Consider the following 14,092-nt stretch of genomic DNA (forward strand, 5'->3'; position numbering starts at 1 on the left):
GCACCCATGCGGGGCTATAAACCCAAAATTATACCATCATACAGGGATCTGTACAATGTAAGCTCCTTAATAAAAGTTCGCCTTCCGCTCGATGTGGGAAGGATATGCAACAAGCCTGTGTTAACCAAGCTGAGATTTTTTCCCCAGACATTTCACTCAAAGGCTCCCTGGTTTAGATAAAGAAAAACACCCCAAGTTCGTTAATTACAAAAGATAGATTTTAAATGATAGCAAACCTATCAAAGCAAATAAACAAAACGCAAACTAAGCCTAACATAATAGATAGATTGGATATGAATTAGCAATTTCTCACCCTGGCTGATGATACAAGCAGTTCACCAGGTTTCCATATACAGGCTAGAAATCCTTTTTAATCCTGGTACCAGCACTTCTCCCCAGGTCAGTCTTTTTTCCTCGAGTGTTTCCAGTTCTCTTGTGTGGGGAGTGAGGCCACTAGATGATGTCTCACCCCACCTTATATAGCTTTATCATATGGCAGGAACCCTTTGTTCCAAACTCAGTTCCCAGACCAGCTTCTGAAAAAAAATACAGGTATCATAATGGAGTTCAGTGTCACGTGGTCTGATTGCATGCCCTGCTGAGTCATAGCAGCCATTACTTACACGCTGGCTGGAGCATTCTCAGGAAGGCTAAGCTCTTCCATGGTCCATTGTCTTTGCTGATGGGCTATTAGCACTGTTTACTTTCTTCATTGTTGTACCTGAAAGGCTTGCTGTGGGTGTTCTCAAATGTGCTTACTCTGGAAATACCTGATACACAGTCAATATTCATACCTTCAAATACAAAAATGATACATGCAGACAAATAGGATAATCATATTCATCAAATCATAACTTTTCCAATGACACCTTATGTGATGTACAAAATGCATCATAATTATGCCATAATTATATAATATACCATGACAAATATGGGGTGTAGTGTCACACAGATGATATTCCAGAGGGACTCCTTAAGACAAGGATCAAGCGTGGTGACATCTGGCAGCTATGGGGTGGTGTGTACAGAGCAGGTGAAATGGTTCAGGCCAGGCTTAGCCAGCTGGTGCTCACTAAGCCTGACCTACATTATTATTTTGCCTTAGTGAGGATATGGTCTGACAGTTTCTCCCAGTGTCCCCACAGTGCTCCGTATCTCCTGGAAAGATAGAGGCTGTCCTATGTGATAGGGGCAGACTGGGGCATCCCTCAATGAGGGCAGAGTTAAGGTTGGGGGGTGGGGCTGGTTTGCACTTTAACTCTGAATTGCCAGCTGTGCAGGGAACTAAGAATATAACCTTGCTGTTCTGGAAGGGTACGAGGCACTGCTTTTCAGCCGTAACTCTGCATCAACAAAGGTTTTGGGCAGTGAATTTAAGCACTAAGGACCTGATCCAAAACTTGTTGAAGTCGGTGGGAGCTTTTCTCTTGATTTCAATGGGCTTTGGCCTTTGGTGAATTAACTCTTTAGCCATCAGAGGCAGAGTAAAGGGCACCAGAAGCCTGGGAACTTTATTTTGGAGTGTTTTTCCTACCCCTAGGCTAGATTTGTGAAAAGGAGTAATGGACTAGATACCTGAGATTCCTTTTACTGAATCCTTAGTCTTTGGTCTGATTCTTTATCTTGCAGTTACCCATTTATGGCAGGAGTAACATTAGGAAGAAATCTGTGGAAGCCAGTACAGGGACTGAGAGCAAATTCTCAATGGCATAAAAAACCCCAACGCCGAATCTAGAGTATTCCTAACTACTAGAGACTGATTTCCTTTGATGAGTAAAGTGTTGCAGAATCAAGTTTTAAATTAGAAATGAAACTCTGCCATCATTCTTTTTAGTGGAGAAAGGGAAGACTTTATTCCACTAGGGTTTAGATTTAGGTTTTGTTTTTAACTCTACTTTGAAAATCTAGCAGGGTTTGTATTATGCAAGTGCTCTTGCTTTTCATGGCATTTGTGGAGCTTTGCATTACTTGTTAAATACAGGACATGATGATTTCTGTCTCATAAATCAACGTGCATTCGCTTCCAAGGTAATTACTATGCAGCTCATATTTTTTACTAAGCAAATTCTTCTTTAATTACAGACAAGTCACATGGCCATTGTGCATTTGCAACTCTAAGTTTTTCAAATATTGGGCCTGACTGTGATCTCATTTACCTCAGTGCCGTGCCACTGAATTCAGTTTTCCGATTTACACTGATGAAACTAACATCAAAATCAGGCCCACAATATTTTGTTTGGCTAATACAGTATTATTGTCTGGTCTGCTCAAGCCCTGTACTCAGGGCAGGACCCATTGCCAGGGTCATGGGGGGCAAAGGTGGCTTTCCACCCACAGTTTGGCCTCCAGGGTGTCATTATGCCAGCCAGGCCTTTCCTGAATGCTCTGGCTAGGCCCCTCGCTGGCAACATCCCCTGCAGTGAGAGCTATGGGAGTGGCTAGTGTAGTGGCAACATAGCTTTAGCCCCCCAGGGATTTCCCACCCTGGGGATGCTCGGCTGGCTGGGTAAGCCTATCTTACAGCACCTTTGTGCCACCAAACCAGAGCATGGGTGGGACATGCCATCTCTTTCTGGTTCTCAGGTCTTTGCAAAGGGGTTTGCAACAGACTCTTGTGGTGGAATTCAACACATGCTATGGGAAAGCATTTAAATCCTACCCCACAACTGCATGTGGGATCATACCAGAGCAGGCACATCAGAATATCTTTCCAGTTTGGGGGCGGGGTGGGAGGAGGGGAGAAGAAGGGACATGGTTTGTGCTTTACAACATTTGACTAGTTTGGTTTGGTTTCTTTAGGGAAGCACATTGCAAAATACAGTATTTACTTTTAAAAACAATTTGCACTAGAGTCCCCTGTTCTCTTTGCTGGAACTAACCGTTTGCTCAGTCTGCTGCAAGTTATCCTTAGCTTCATTCTGCAATATGAAAAAGCTGTTGGCTTCAGGATTGAAAGCATGCATGCATGAATGAACAATGACAGAACTTACACAGTGCATTGGGCTAATTCACTAGTCTGGGGACCAGAATGCAAATTTTGGATCAGCTGACAAATGAAAAGGGGGTGTGGTGGCCTCACCCACTCCTCATTTTGATATACTGCAAAACCACCTGACTATTCGATGCAGTTTGTTGGGATTGGGAGACCCTACTCAAGAGAGGCCCCGGACTGGAACAGCAGGGGAATTGCAGCTCAGGATCAAAGTACATTGGCAGAAACTCTGAATTTGAATGACTGGAAACAGGGTACCCTTCCCCTCTCCAGAGGAAATAGGGCTGAAGTTGATTTTTGGTCTAATGTGTGGGAAGGAGCTCTCAAAACAAATGGCTCTCTTGGGGCATCCAGATGAAAGAGCACTCACAGAAGCAGGTATATGCTGAGGGTCCACAAGATCTGCACTGCTCACTCCTTGCTCTTACATTTAAAAGGTGCATATTTAGTCCCAAGTTCTCAACCACACAGCATGCTGTGTCTGTGGCTCTCTGAGATGGTGCATCATTGACATTAATAACATCAGTTGTCCACCAGCATGATAGAAATGATGCACGCTTAATGGCATCTTTCTTGGAAGGGAGCTGAAAGGCTGTTATGGTATTAGTGAACATGCATGCTAAAACTTCTCCCATCTCTGACCGCATGAGGGGCAATGGAACCTAGTTTCAGCAGGTTTTGTAGTCCATGCCCCAAGTAGCATGGACAATGGGTTCCTCTTTTGTTACAAAAGAGGCTGTTCTCTGCGGGCAAGGGCTGAGATCCATTGATACAGCAGGGCAGGAAAGCCCATTAACTGAATGAACAGAATCTAAATTCCCCTATTGTGGGCAGGGTGGGTGTGGAAATCCTTTACATATTCAGGGTTCTGTGAAACTGTCTGGCCCAGGGTTCGTCCTGTTATATCACCACAACGAGGATGGAGAGAGAATGTGATCTTTGTTTCCTTCCTGGTTCTCCACCAGCAGCAAACTTACAATTAGCTCTGACTGCCACCTCTCCACACCTACCCACACACCCTGGAGCTGTGGAGTTAGCTTGTTACCAGACCCCATATCAACAATGCTTTCTAACGTTTTAATTTCTTTGTGTGGTTGTATGTTGTGTGCTTGTCCTGGGTTGCCTTCCACTTACAGCATTTCACTGGGAAATTACACTAGGTAATTCTCACTTTTCTCACCCGTACTTGCTCGGTCTGTTCCCTTCTGCTTTTCTCTCTTTCTTCTCTGACTTGTTCCTCTGATTTTTGCTCCTTTTTCTTATAATCCTCCTTTTCTTATCTTATATCCTTCCCTTTGGAGTTACCTGTCCTCCAGTGACTTGTTTCTAACAGTGGTGCTGGTCTTTCTCATTTAGTTTCAGTGTTTGCAACATGTTCCAGAACAATTATCTCATGTTATTTACAATGTGGTGTTTAAAATGAGATAACAGTGTATCAACAAACATGGTCAATTGTGCTTTAACAAGAGTCTCTCCTTGCTCCCCAGAGTGGGATCCAATCCAACGCATCGTTTTCTAAGAACAGTCCTGGGATCTTGTTAAAGAGATGTTTGACTATGTTGATACAGAGTGTTGGTGAGCTGTGATGGTGGAATGTCTGTGTGGAAATGGTTTTGAACCATGTTTTCTTGAGTATGCTCAAACGGAAATTAGGGGGAGTCCTGAGTAGATGTCATCTTTGATTGGCTTCTGAATGTGGCTTTCAAAAGTAGTCTTCAGTATGCTGGAAGGTAAACCCTAAACACTAGAGCTGAGAGTCAGATGGGCTCAACAAAGAGACTGTCAGCATAGTGGGCTGTTCTAATGACCCAAGACAGGTCAGGGATTTTGGGACCTGAGCTTAATTTGTTCCAGCCAGAAAATATTGACCCTAAAAATGATAGGGCAAGAAGAGAGTTCCCATCACCTGACAGTGCTGAAGTGTCAGGCTGTGATGTCCTTCATGGAAGTCCTGTCTCTAGAAGTGGTATTTCCAGGAAGTGCAGCAGAGCACAGATACGACCAGTTCCGATTACCTGTGGGCAGGATTGATATCTTTTATGGTACCAGCTTGTCTCTCCCAAAACTGCATTAATTTGGCAGGCAAACTTCCCAAAAGCCCAGCTCTGTATTCCAATATATGCACATATTTACTTCTTAAGATCAATGCAGCTAATTTCACAGGAGAAAGGGACAATGAGTGGATGTGTTGGTGGCCAGAGTGTAGGTGTCTAGAAAGAATGAGCCTAATTTCACAGGAGAAAGGGACAATGAGTGGATGTGTTGGTGGCCAGAGTGTAGGTGTTTAGAAAGAATGAGCCTGGGCCCTGATTCAGAAATCCATGTCTGTTCAGCAAAGCATGGAAACATGCTTAATGTTAGGCACATGCTTACATCCCTTTGACTTCAAAGCCACTTAAGCAATACTTTAAGTTAAGCCAATGTTTAAATGCTTTGGGGCCATGGATATTAAATTCCTCTTTCAGCCCTCTTAATTTAGCACAGACATGAAATGAGGGGAGCAAGGGGACAATGAACATGGAGGGTCAAATTCACCTTGGAACTATGGAGTTCACTGGAGTTGAACTTGTTTAGGCAAATGCTCAGCTGGCTCAGAGTCTGTGGCTTTGTGCCAGAGATGAACAGTAGGAAGGAATTAACTCTGCCGAGCTTTGATGGACATTTTGAGCTCACAGCTTAACCTTGGAGGGAAGTGGTCTGTTTTGGTATCAGGTAAAAGGTAAAAAAATCACTGAGAGCGTAAAGTGCCTGAGAGAGACGACAGCAATCACTCCGCTAAGCATCCTCACTCTCTTCCGTTCCGACCATGCTCACAGAAAAGTCAGTCTTCCTTCACATGGAAGGAAGCCTATTTGACTGCAGAGATGTGGCCCTGAAGTGCTGCACATTTCTTTGACTAGAGGCAGTACCTGGTGCTGATGCAGCTATTTCCTTTTCTCCATCTCCTCTAGCTTTCTTTCTGTCCTTCTCTTGCTCTCCCTCCACCTCTTTCTTGCACTCCTCCCATTTCCATAGTATTGCCAATAGGCTGCATCCCACTGCTTTCAAACCTTTTCTGTCCAATTGCAATCCACACAGAAGATTCTTCCTCATATTTGTAATGCAGATCCCTCAAATGAAGCTTCCTCATGGAAATGTTACAATATCTTTCAGAGCAAGTGGGGGGGAACATGTGTTTTCTCCTCAGCCTGCCCCTCCTGAGAGTTGAACCTGAGAATTCCAGAATGGCTGCTCATCTGTCACAAATGTGGTTACGTGTGTGCATGTTACATGTTTCTGCAGCTCTAACTTAAGGTGTAGTTGTGTTTTTACCAGCCCTCTGCTGTTTCCTTCCAGGACGTTTTACCAGTTTGAAGCAGCGTGGGACAGCTCCATGCATAACTCCCTGCTGTTGAACCGAGTCACCCCTTACAGAGAGAAAATCTTCATTACCCTGTCTGCTTACATTGAGGCAAGAACCTTCCTGTATTCTTTAACCTGCCCATCAGTGCACAGAGTAGGCAGTATGATCTGTGAGAGCAAGGTTCTTCCACCTCCCCTCTACTCCAGCCCCTTGCATGAGCTGCTCAAGTTCTTCAAAGTAACTCAAGATGTTTGCGCAATGTACACTATCCCTCATGTGCAGACAGTTCTAACACTACCAGATAACCCAGAGCTGCAGTGCCTGAGTCCCCACTCCAGCATGCCAGTTTTACAGTAAGGTAGCTCCACTGAAATCAGTGCAGTGCAGAATTAGAACCATCAGGCTCGGCTGGGTATATTGCTATACCTCTGGCAGTAACAGGGCGTAATGGGTGCTCGTTGCCAAAGCCCATGCAGACTGCTACTCCACACCCTGTGCAGGTGGGCAGGGAGTGGGTGCAGCCACCACTAACACAGCAGCCCGCCAGCCTGTGCACCAGAACCAATGCTTGGGAGAAAGTTAGAATCTGAGTCATGCCCTGCTTGTAGGGCAGTGCAGCTACACACAAGCCCTTCCTCAGGCTGCATTGTCAGGTGACAGTCCAGCACTTGGTGTTTCTGCAAGCTGTGTCCATCTCTCTGAGCTTGTGTTCTCCTCCAGATGCTCAGAAGTTCCCTGCAGTGTCATGGACGATCGTCTTCCAGTGCCAGGGTGCTGTCATCGGGGTAGGGCCGTTGGATTGGGCCAGGTCCTCAGTTGTTTGGCGACTGTTGTCTGCAGGAGTGGTCCTGTGCGGAGCAGAGTGTCTCCTCCAAGATCAGTGCGAGTCAAGGGTGCTTCGCACCTGGTGGGATGGGGCCCAGTGCTAACAAACAAAATAAACAGTGCAGTTTGGGGGTATGTGGAAAGATCAGTCCGGGCAGCATCTGGAAGGAGAAACGCTGAAAACTAGACAGCTGGTGTCAGGAACACAAAGAAGAAGGTCACTGCATGTAACAGAGAAGAAAGGGCTGGTTGTAATCAGCAGCAGGGGAAAGGCAGGGGCTATTTAACATTCATTGAGCATGTTCCTGAAAAGGCAGTGCCCAAAAGTGCCCTTGCTTGGTTTAAGCCTAGTTTTTCTCAAGGCTATTAACACTGTGAGAACAGGCATTTTCTCTAAGATTGGCCCTCCCCTTCCAAAAGCTTTTTATCAGAGTGGTGGGGAAATCGTCTTGCAGAAGCCCAGGACCAGGGGAGCAGAATGGCTTGGCCCAGTGGAGAATCAAGCCCACAACCCTCTGCTGAGTATTCTTTATAGAGTCGGCAATTTGGCCTTTGCGAAATCCCAAGAGTAAAGCAGGAAAGAAATAATCCAGTTGATATCCACTTTCCCTGGGCATGCTTGAGTCATTCTAGAATGGCTGGCCTCATAGTTTGAGGCATGTACATTAGGAAACGACATATGATAAAGCCCTGGAATCACTATTGTCTAGTCACAGTGCAATCTTCTCTCTGAATATGGACCACTCAGACACAGTCTTTACTAACATTACAGACACTGTCATCCCTCACTCAAACTGATGGGGAGGAGGTGATGTTAGCCTCATTAGGAGCCATCTCCATAATTCTCCCTTCATCCTTTTTCTCCACCCTACTGCAGATGGAGAACTGCACCCAGCCAGCTGTGATCACCAAAGATTTCTGCATGGTCTTCTACTCCAGAGATGCCAAACTTCCAGCGTCTCGCTCCATCCGCAATCTCTTTGGCAGTGGGAGCCAGCGGGCCTCAGAGAGGTAGAGGAATCTCCTTTCCTTTTCAAAAGGAGGAAGGAAGACACTGAAGAATAATTAGCAATGGTTATTAACAATGTCTTAGCTGTCCATAGTGCTGGTCACCCCAAACCTTCCCAAGGCACTTAGGCCCAAATCCACAAAGATATTTAGGCACCTAGCAGCTTTTAAATATCCCACTAGGCTTCTATCTGCCCTTACCACTCTAAAGTGAATAAACTAGTTCCACACACTGCAGGATCCTGATCAGAGGATCCTGATTTATTGATGTAATTGTTTCCAGAGGAGGTCTGTGTTAGTCATGCAGGGGGCGTGATAACCAGAGCTGGCCAGGAAATGATTATTTTTTTCTTGCAAAAAAGGTTGAGGAAAAAGATTTGTTCATTGTTGTTGAAAGTTTTCAGATTTTTATCAAGAAGGTATATTGGTTTAAAACTGTTACCAAATACCAAACAAAAGTTGTTTTTTGACAAAAACCTGAAATTTATTGACTGAAACAGAATTTCTTTTTGCAAAAATGTCTTGAGGTGGGCGGGATTCAGGGCTGGAAAAGTTATGATGTCTGTTGTGGAGGACTTTTATTTTGTTTGCTGGTGTGTATGTATTAGGGTTGAAAGAGCGGTCTGTTCTATCATGCTATTGCACTGTGGAATGAAACTGCTGGGGCACCCAGAGCATGGGATGGGGGCTTTGTTATGTTTGTAAAAAACTAAATGGAATAGCCTGTTCTGAGGGGTTGGATTGGTAACATAGCCTTGAACAAGCTGCATCAAGTGCAGTCCTATAGTAAGGGTATCGCAGGAAATATAGTCTGTCTGGCACAGCTAGAAATCATGGACCTGGTTCCCCGGGATGAAAGGGAGCCGGTAGGGGCCGGTCCTGTGTACGAGTAAGAACCCGCATCGGCCCATACCCAGCCCACAGTAAAGCGTTGCCACAGCAGCGCTTTAATGTCCCTGCCCCTTTTACTTCCCCTGTCGGTGGGGGGCGCAGCAACATTAAAGCGCTGCCGCGACAAAGGACCCTGCAGCACTTTAACGTTCCTGCCACTTTTGGCCCCCCGGCCGCCGACGGGCAGGGGGTGGGGCAAAGGGAGCAGCTGCCCTGGGGCCTGCAATTTAAAAGGGGCTGGGGCTCTGGACGTAGCAGCAGCGGCGTCTGGAGCCCTGGGCCCTTTAAATCAACACGGGAGCCCTGGGCAGCACGGGCCAGCCAGACTCGAAGGGCTAGCTGGGGGATGCTGACCCCCCACAGCCCCGCCCCTTCCACCCGAGGCCCCGCCCCTTCTGGGGGCCAGAGCCGCCCCACCCTGTACCGGTAAGTGGCCTCAGTTACTTTCACCCCTGCTGGTTCCCCAGGGCCTCACACCTTGTGTAGACAGTGAAATCTGTGCACAGTGGGTGTGTGTGAAATGCTACCTTTCTGATCTGGAGGTGACTTCCGCTCACTGCATAGGGGCAAATGATTGCACAAGGTGCAAAGTAATGAAGAATCAGGCCCTGTGTTCCCTGGTGATTGTGCAGTGTTGCATGTTCACGTGCACTGTTCTCTGCCAGACGGGACATGAGAACAGGGACTAACGCTGAGGTTCTGGAATGGGCTATGATTATTTTTCTCTCCTTTCCTTCCTTCCTTGTCCGGAAATCAGTGCATTATAACAGCCCCAGGATCCAGATACTGTGTTCCATGGGAGGATGCGGGCTAACCTGGTTATCTAGTAGTGGCACAGTGTGCTGGGGCTCTAGGATTGCTGTTCTCAAGCTGGCAAGGAAGAGGAAGTGCCTCATGACGCCCACCTACCCACTCAGCCAGCACAGAGGCATTACTGATGGGCTCTGAAGGGACCAATGTCCAGTCCTTTTCAGCTAGACTAGTCCATCTGGCATTGACCTGAGAGTGGGATAGTAAAGGAGATCAGCTGGAAGGCAGGCATAGGGTTCCCAGGGATGTCCCTGGGGGAGAAGAAAGATCACTTGAGGGTGTTTAATGCACTACTAACCCTTTGTTGCAACGTGCTAGAGAGCAGGAGGTGGACTGCAGGCCCCACCACAGCTCTCTGAGCATGAACATTCAGGAGGAGAATTTGAAGGACATTGCCAGAGCAAGAGCTTGTTCAACGCTCTTCTAACAAATTATGTACCACATTGTTATTGCTGGCTAGTCGCTTTGTAATGAGAATTAGGGCAAACCCACCATTTTCACAGCTGGGACCTGAGCCCCATTTCCCTAGCTGACACCTCTCAGCCACTGCATCCTGCAGAAAAGGGTCTGTGTGAGGAGCATTTGCCCTCAGCAGTGTGTAACCTTTTGCCTTCCATTTGCTTGCAGTAACCGTGTGACTGGGGTGTATGAGCTCAGCCTTTGCCGTGTGGCTGATGCCGGCAGTCCAGGTGGGAAGTTCATCTCTACCTCTGGGTTGCTTTAGGGGTTATTTTACCCATGGGGACTCCATTGCTGGAATTTAAAGGGGACCAAAACCCCTGGGATTCATTTTGGGGTTGGATTGTTTTGGCTACTTATTTTTTAAAAGGACTTAAACTTTGAGGGTCAAATCCATCCCTGGTGTAATGCCATTGGCTTAAGTGGATTAATATGTGTGGCCCTTTCTGTCTTTATTAGATGACAGGTTGTGAAGGTCAGCACCTGCAGCAAACCAGCATATCCAGTCCCATGCTGGGCCGGGGGTAGACAGAGAACGGATAGTCTATGCATGTCATTATCTCCCCAAAACCTGACACACACACACACACACGATACCGTGCTGCAGTGCAGATATATGGAGCATGTCTACAATTAGATATGCATCACCTTAGGCCATTCTCCATCTTACCAGCCCCAGTCTCCAGTCTAAAGGCATGAACAATGATCTCTAAAGCGGAGATCCTCTCTCCTGCAGGTATGCAGAGACGACGCAGGCGTGTGCTGGACACCTCTGTTGCATACGTGCGGGGCGAAGAGAACCTGGCTGGGTGGAGACCTCGAAGTGACAGCCTCATCCTGGATCATCAGTGGGAACTGGAGAAACTCAGCCTCCTACAAGAGGTAAGACTCCACCCTAGAAACCTATTGCCAGGAACTTCAGTCAACCAATGGACCTTGACTTGTAATGGCCAAATGCAAGGTGAAACATCCTGTTTAACTGGCAGCTTCTCCTACCCATATCGACTAAGGTGTATCTGATGCTTTGCCTTTGAGGTACACTAGAAGCAAATACAACATGCAACAGCTGGTGCTGCTTTCCCACCATTTGAGTCCATCCCCATGACTTCTCTTGCAGAGCCCAAGCACTGGTGTGTGGCAATTTGGACCTACAAAGCTTTAGCTGGGAGGGCTATGCAGAGATCTCTTACTTTTTTTTCGAGTGCTTGCTTCATTAATGATCTGGATGGTGGGATGGATTGCACCCTCATCAAATTCACGGATCACACTAAGCTGGGAGGAGATGTAGATATGCTGGAGGGTAGGGATAGGGTCCAGAGTGACCTAGACAAACTGGAGGATTGGGCCAAAAGAAATCTGATGAGGTTCAACAACGACAAGTACAGAGTCCTGCACTTAGGTCGGAAGAATCCCAGACACTGCTAAAGGCTGGGGACCGACTGGCTAAGTGGCAGTTCTGCAGAAAAGGACCTAGGGATTATAGTGGACAAGAAACTGGATATGAGTCAACAGTGTGCCCTTGTTGCCAAGAAGGCTAATGGCATATTGGGCTGCACTAGTAGGAGAGTTGCTAGCAGATCTAGGGAAGTGATTATTCCCCTCTATTCTGCACTGGTGAGGCCACATCTGGAGTATTGCATCCAGTTTTGGGGCCCTCACTACAGAAAGGATGTGGACAAATTGGAGAGAGTCCAGCAGAGGGCAATGAAAATGATTAGGGGGCTGGGGCACATGACTTACGAGGAGAGGCTGAGGGAACTGGGCTTATTTAGTCTGCAGAAGAGACGAGTGGGAGAGGATTTGATAGCAGCCTTCAACTACCTGAAGGGGGGTTCCAAAGAGGATAGAGCTCGGCTGTTCTCAGTCATGGCAGATGATAGAACAAGAAGCAATGGTCTCAAGTTGCAGTGGGAGAGGTCTAGGTTGGATATTAGGAAAAATTATTTCACTAGGAGGGTGGTGAAGCACAGGAACAGGTTACCTAGGGAGGTGGTGGAATCTCCTTCCTTAAGAGGTTTTTAAGGCCCGGCTTGACAAAGCCCTGGCTGGGATGATTTAGTTGGTGTTGGTCCTGCTTTGAGGAGGGGGTTGGACTAGATGATCTCCTGAAGTCTCTTCCATCCCTAATCTTCTACGATTCATGTCGATTCCAGGCTAGGTGTGTGCATGCCCATGTGCACAACTCCTAGAGATTTTTCCCTTGGTGGTATCCATAGGACCGGCTCCGGCACCTCCGGGAGCCCCACGCTCATGCGCTGGTATATGAGGTGCTCCTGGCACTGTGCTCTCTCAGTCCCTTCTTACTGCCCGTGATGGTCGCTCAAAGAAGTAAAAACAGTTACCTACCTTTTGTAACTGTTATTCTTTGAGATGTGTTGCTCATGTCTGTTCCGTGACCTGCCCTCTTTCCCCACTGTCAGAGTCAATGGCAAGAAGGAACTGAGAAGGCGCCAGAGTTGGCCCTACAGATACCACTAAGAAAAATCTTCAGCAGCCATGCACGTGGGTGCACACACTCCTAGCATGGAACGGACAAGAGTAATACATCTCAAAGAACAACAGTTACGAAAGCTAGGAAACCATTTTTTTTGTAGGCCACTAGCTGGCATTTTGTGGAGTTTCTGATAGTTGTGGTATAATGTCATCTTAAAGTGTCCCCATAGTAGCCCATATCGGATCTGTGACATTCGTTCACTCCAAGGTACTCATCACCATGTGTTTGAACAAGGCAATGCAGTGGGAAGGGAATAATGCAAGTGAAGTTAAGTGCCAGAAACTTGAACTTGAGAGTGAATGTCTTTGTCCAGGTTGAGAAGACGAGGCATTACCTCCTCCTGCGTGAGAAGCTGGAGACGACCCAAAGATCAGGCCTGGAGTCCCTGTCCCCATGTTCCAGTGAGGATTCCGATTCCCATAGCACTTCCTGTGTCTCCTCTCCACTCTCGGCAGATGGTGCCTCAGAGGACCGGAGCTCGCCCTTGGAGACCCCCAGCGAGAGGCAAAAAGAGCTTGCCGTCAAGGTATTGTATTGCAGCAAGCTAGCCCCTCTAGAGGGCTCGACACTGGGGAGCAGATGGGCAGCAGCATTCTACATAGGCTGGAGTGAAGGTTGGAAGGCCACAGAGAAGGGAGTGGCCCTCATCGAGGTGCAAGGAGGTGACAGCATGGAGGAGGGTTTCAGCAGAGGCAGTGATTAGGGGAGGAGGCAGTGGGCAGGAGATGTGGAAGGAGAATCTGTGGAAGGTCTGAGGCAAGCAGGGGAATCCATGACATGGATTTGGTGCTCACAGCTGTTCCTCCTGATCAGCAGAATGTTGCCTTTGAAATATTTATCCAGAGGAAGCTGAGACAGAGCCGCACATTTCAGGCCTGGCAGAGAAGGGCAGATGGGGAGAGTTACTGGTGGGACTGGAAGACGTTTATGTGTTCATGGGGAGAGGTCTTGCTTGCCAACTGGATGTTGCCTTTTGTTTCCCCTGCAGTGCTTGCGTCTCCTCACACATACATTTAACAGAGAGTACAGTCACAGCCATGTCTGCATCAGCGCCAGCGAGAGCAAGGTAGGACCAACTTCCCAGCACCATTAGCACTCCCTGCTTCGAACAATGATGTGATAAGCAGTATGGAAGTGCTGGTTCTGCTCAGACAGTGACACTTACTGGTAGTTAGCTCCTGGCCTGGCCTGCATTGCGAATCTTAGCAGGAGATTCCTGCTGGTATGCGGACAAGGCCTCAAGGTGCCATTTCACTCCACATTAAGCAGG

At 47.3% G+C, this 14,092-nt stretch overlaps 1 protein-coding gene across 21 annotated transcripts in view; it reads left to right on the forward strand.

The window, feature by feature from the left end:
• Positions 1-14,092, forward strand: part of KIF1A (kinesin family member 1A) — a 225,343-nt gene that overhangs the window by 200,301 nt on the left and 10,950 nt on the right. For all 21 annotated transcript variants that reach the window (XM_048863028.2, XM_048863027.2, XM_048863031.2 and 18 more), the window contains 6 exons: positions 6,329-6,443; positions 8,038-8,171; positions 10,497-10,558; positions 11,065-11,210; positions 13,136-13,348; positions 13,811-13,888. In XM_048863028.2, coding sequence (XP_048718985.1) covers positions 6,329-6,443; positions 8,038-8,171; positions 10,497-10,558; positions 11,065-11,210; positions 13,136-13,348; positions 13,811-13,888 — 748 coding nt within the window. The remainder of the gene's footprint in view (positions 1-6,328; positions 6,444-8,037; positions 8,172-10,496; positions 10,559-11,064; positions 11,211-13,135; positions 13,349-13,810; positions 13,889-14,092) is intronic.

Source organism: Caretta caretta, chromosome 9, assembly GCF_965140235.1.
Source record: "Caretta caretta isolate rCarCar2 chromosome 9, rCarCar1.hap1, whole genome shotgun sequence".
Lineage (NCBI taxonomy): Eukaryota > Metazoa > Chordata > Testudines > Cheloniidae > Caretta > Caretta caretta.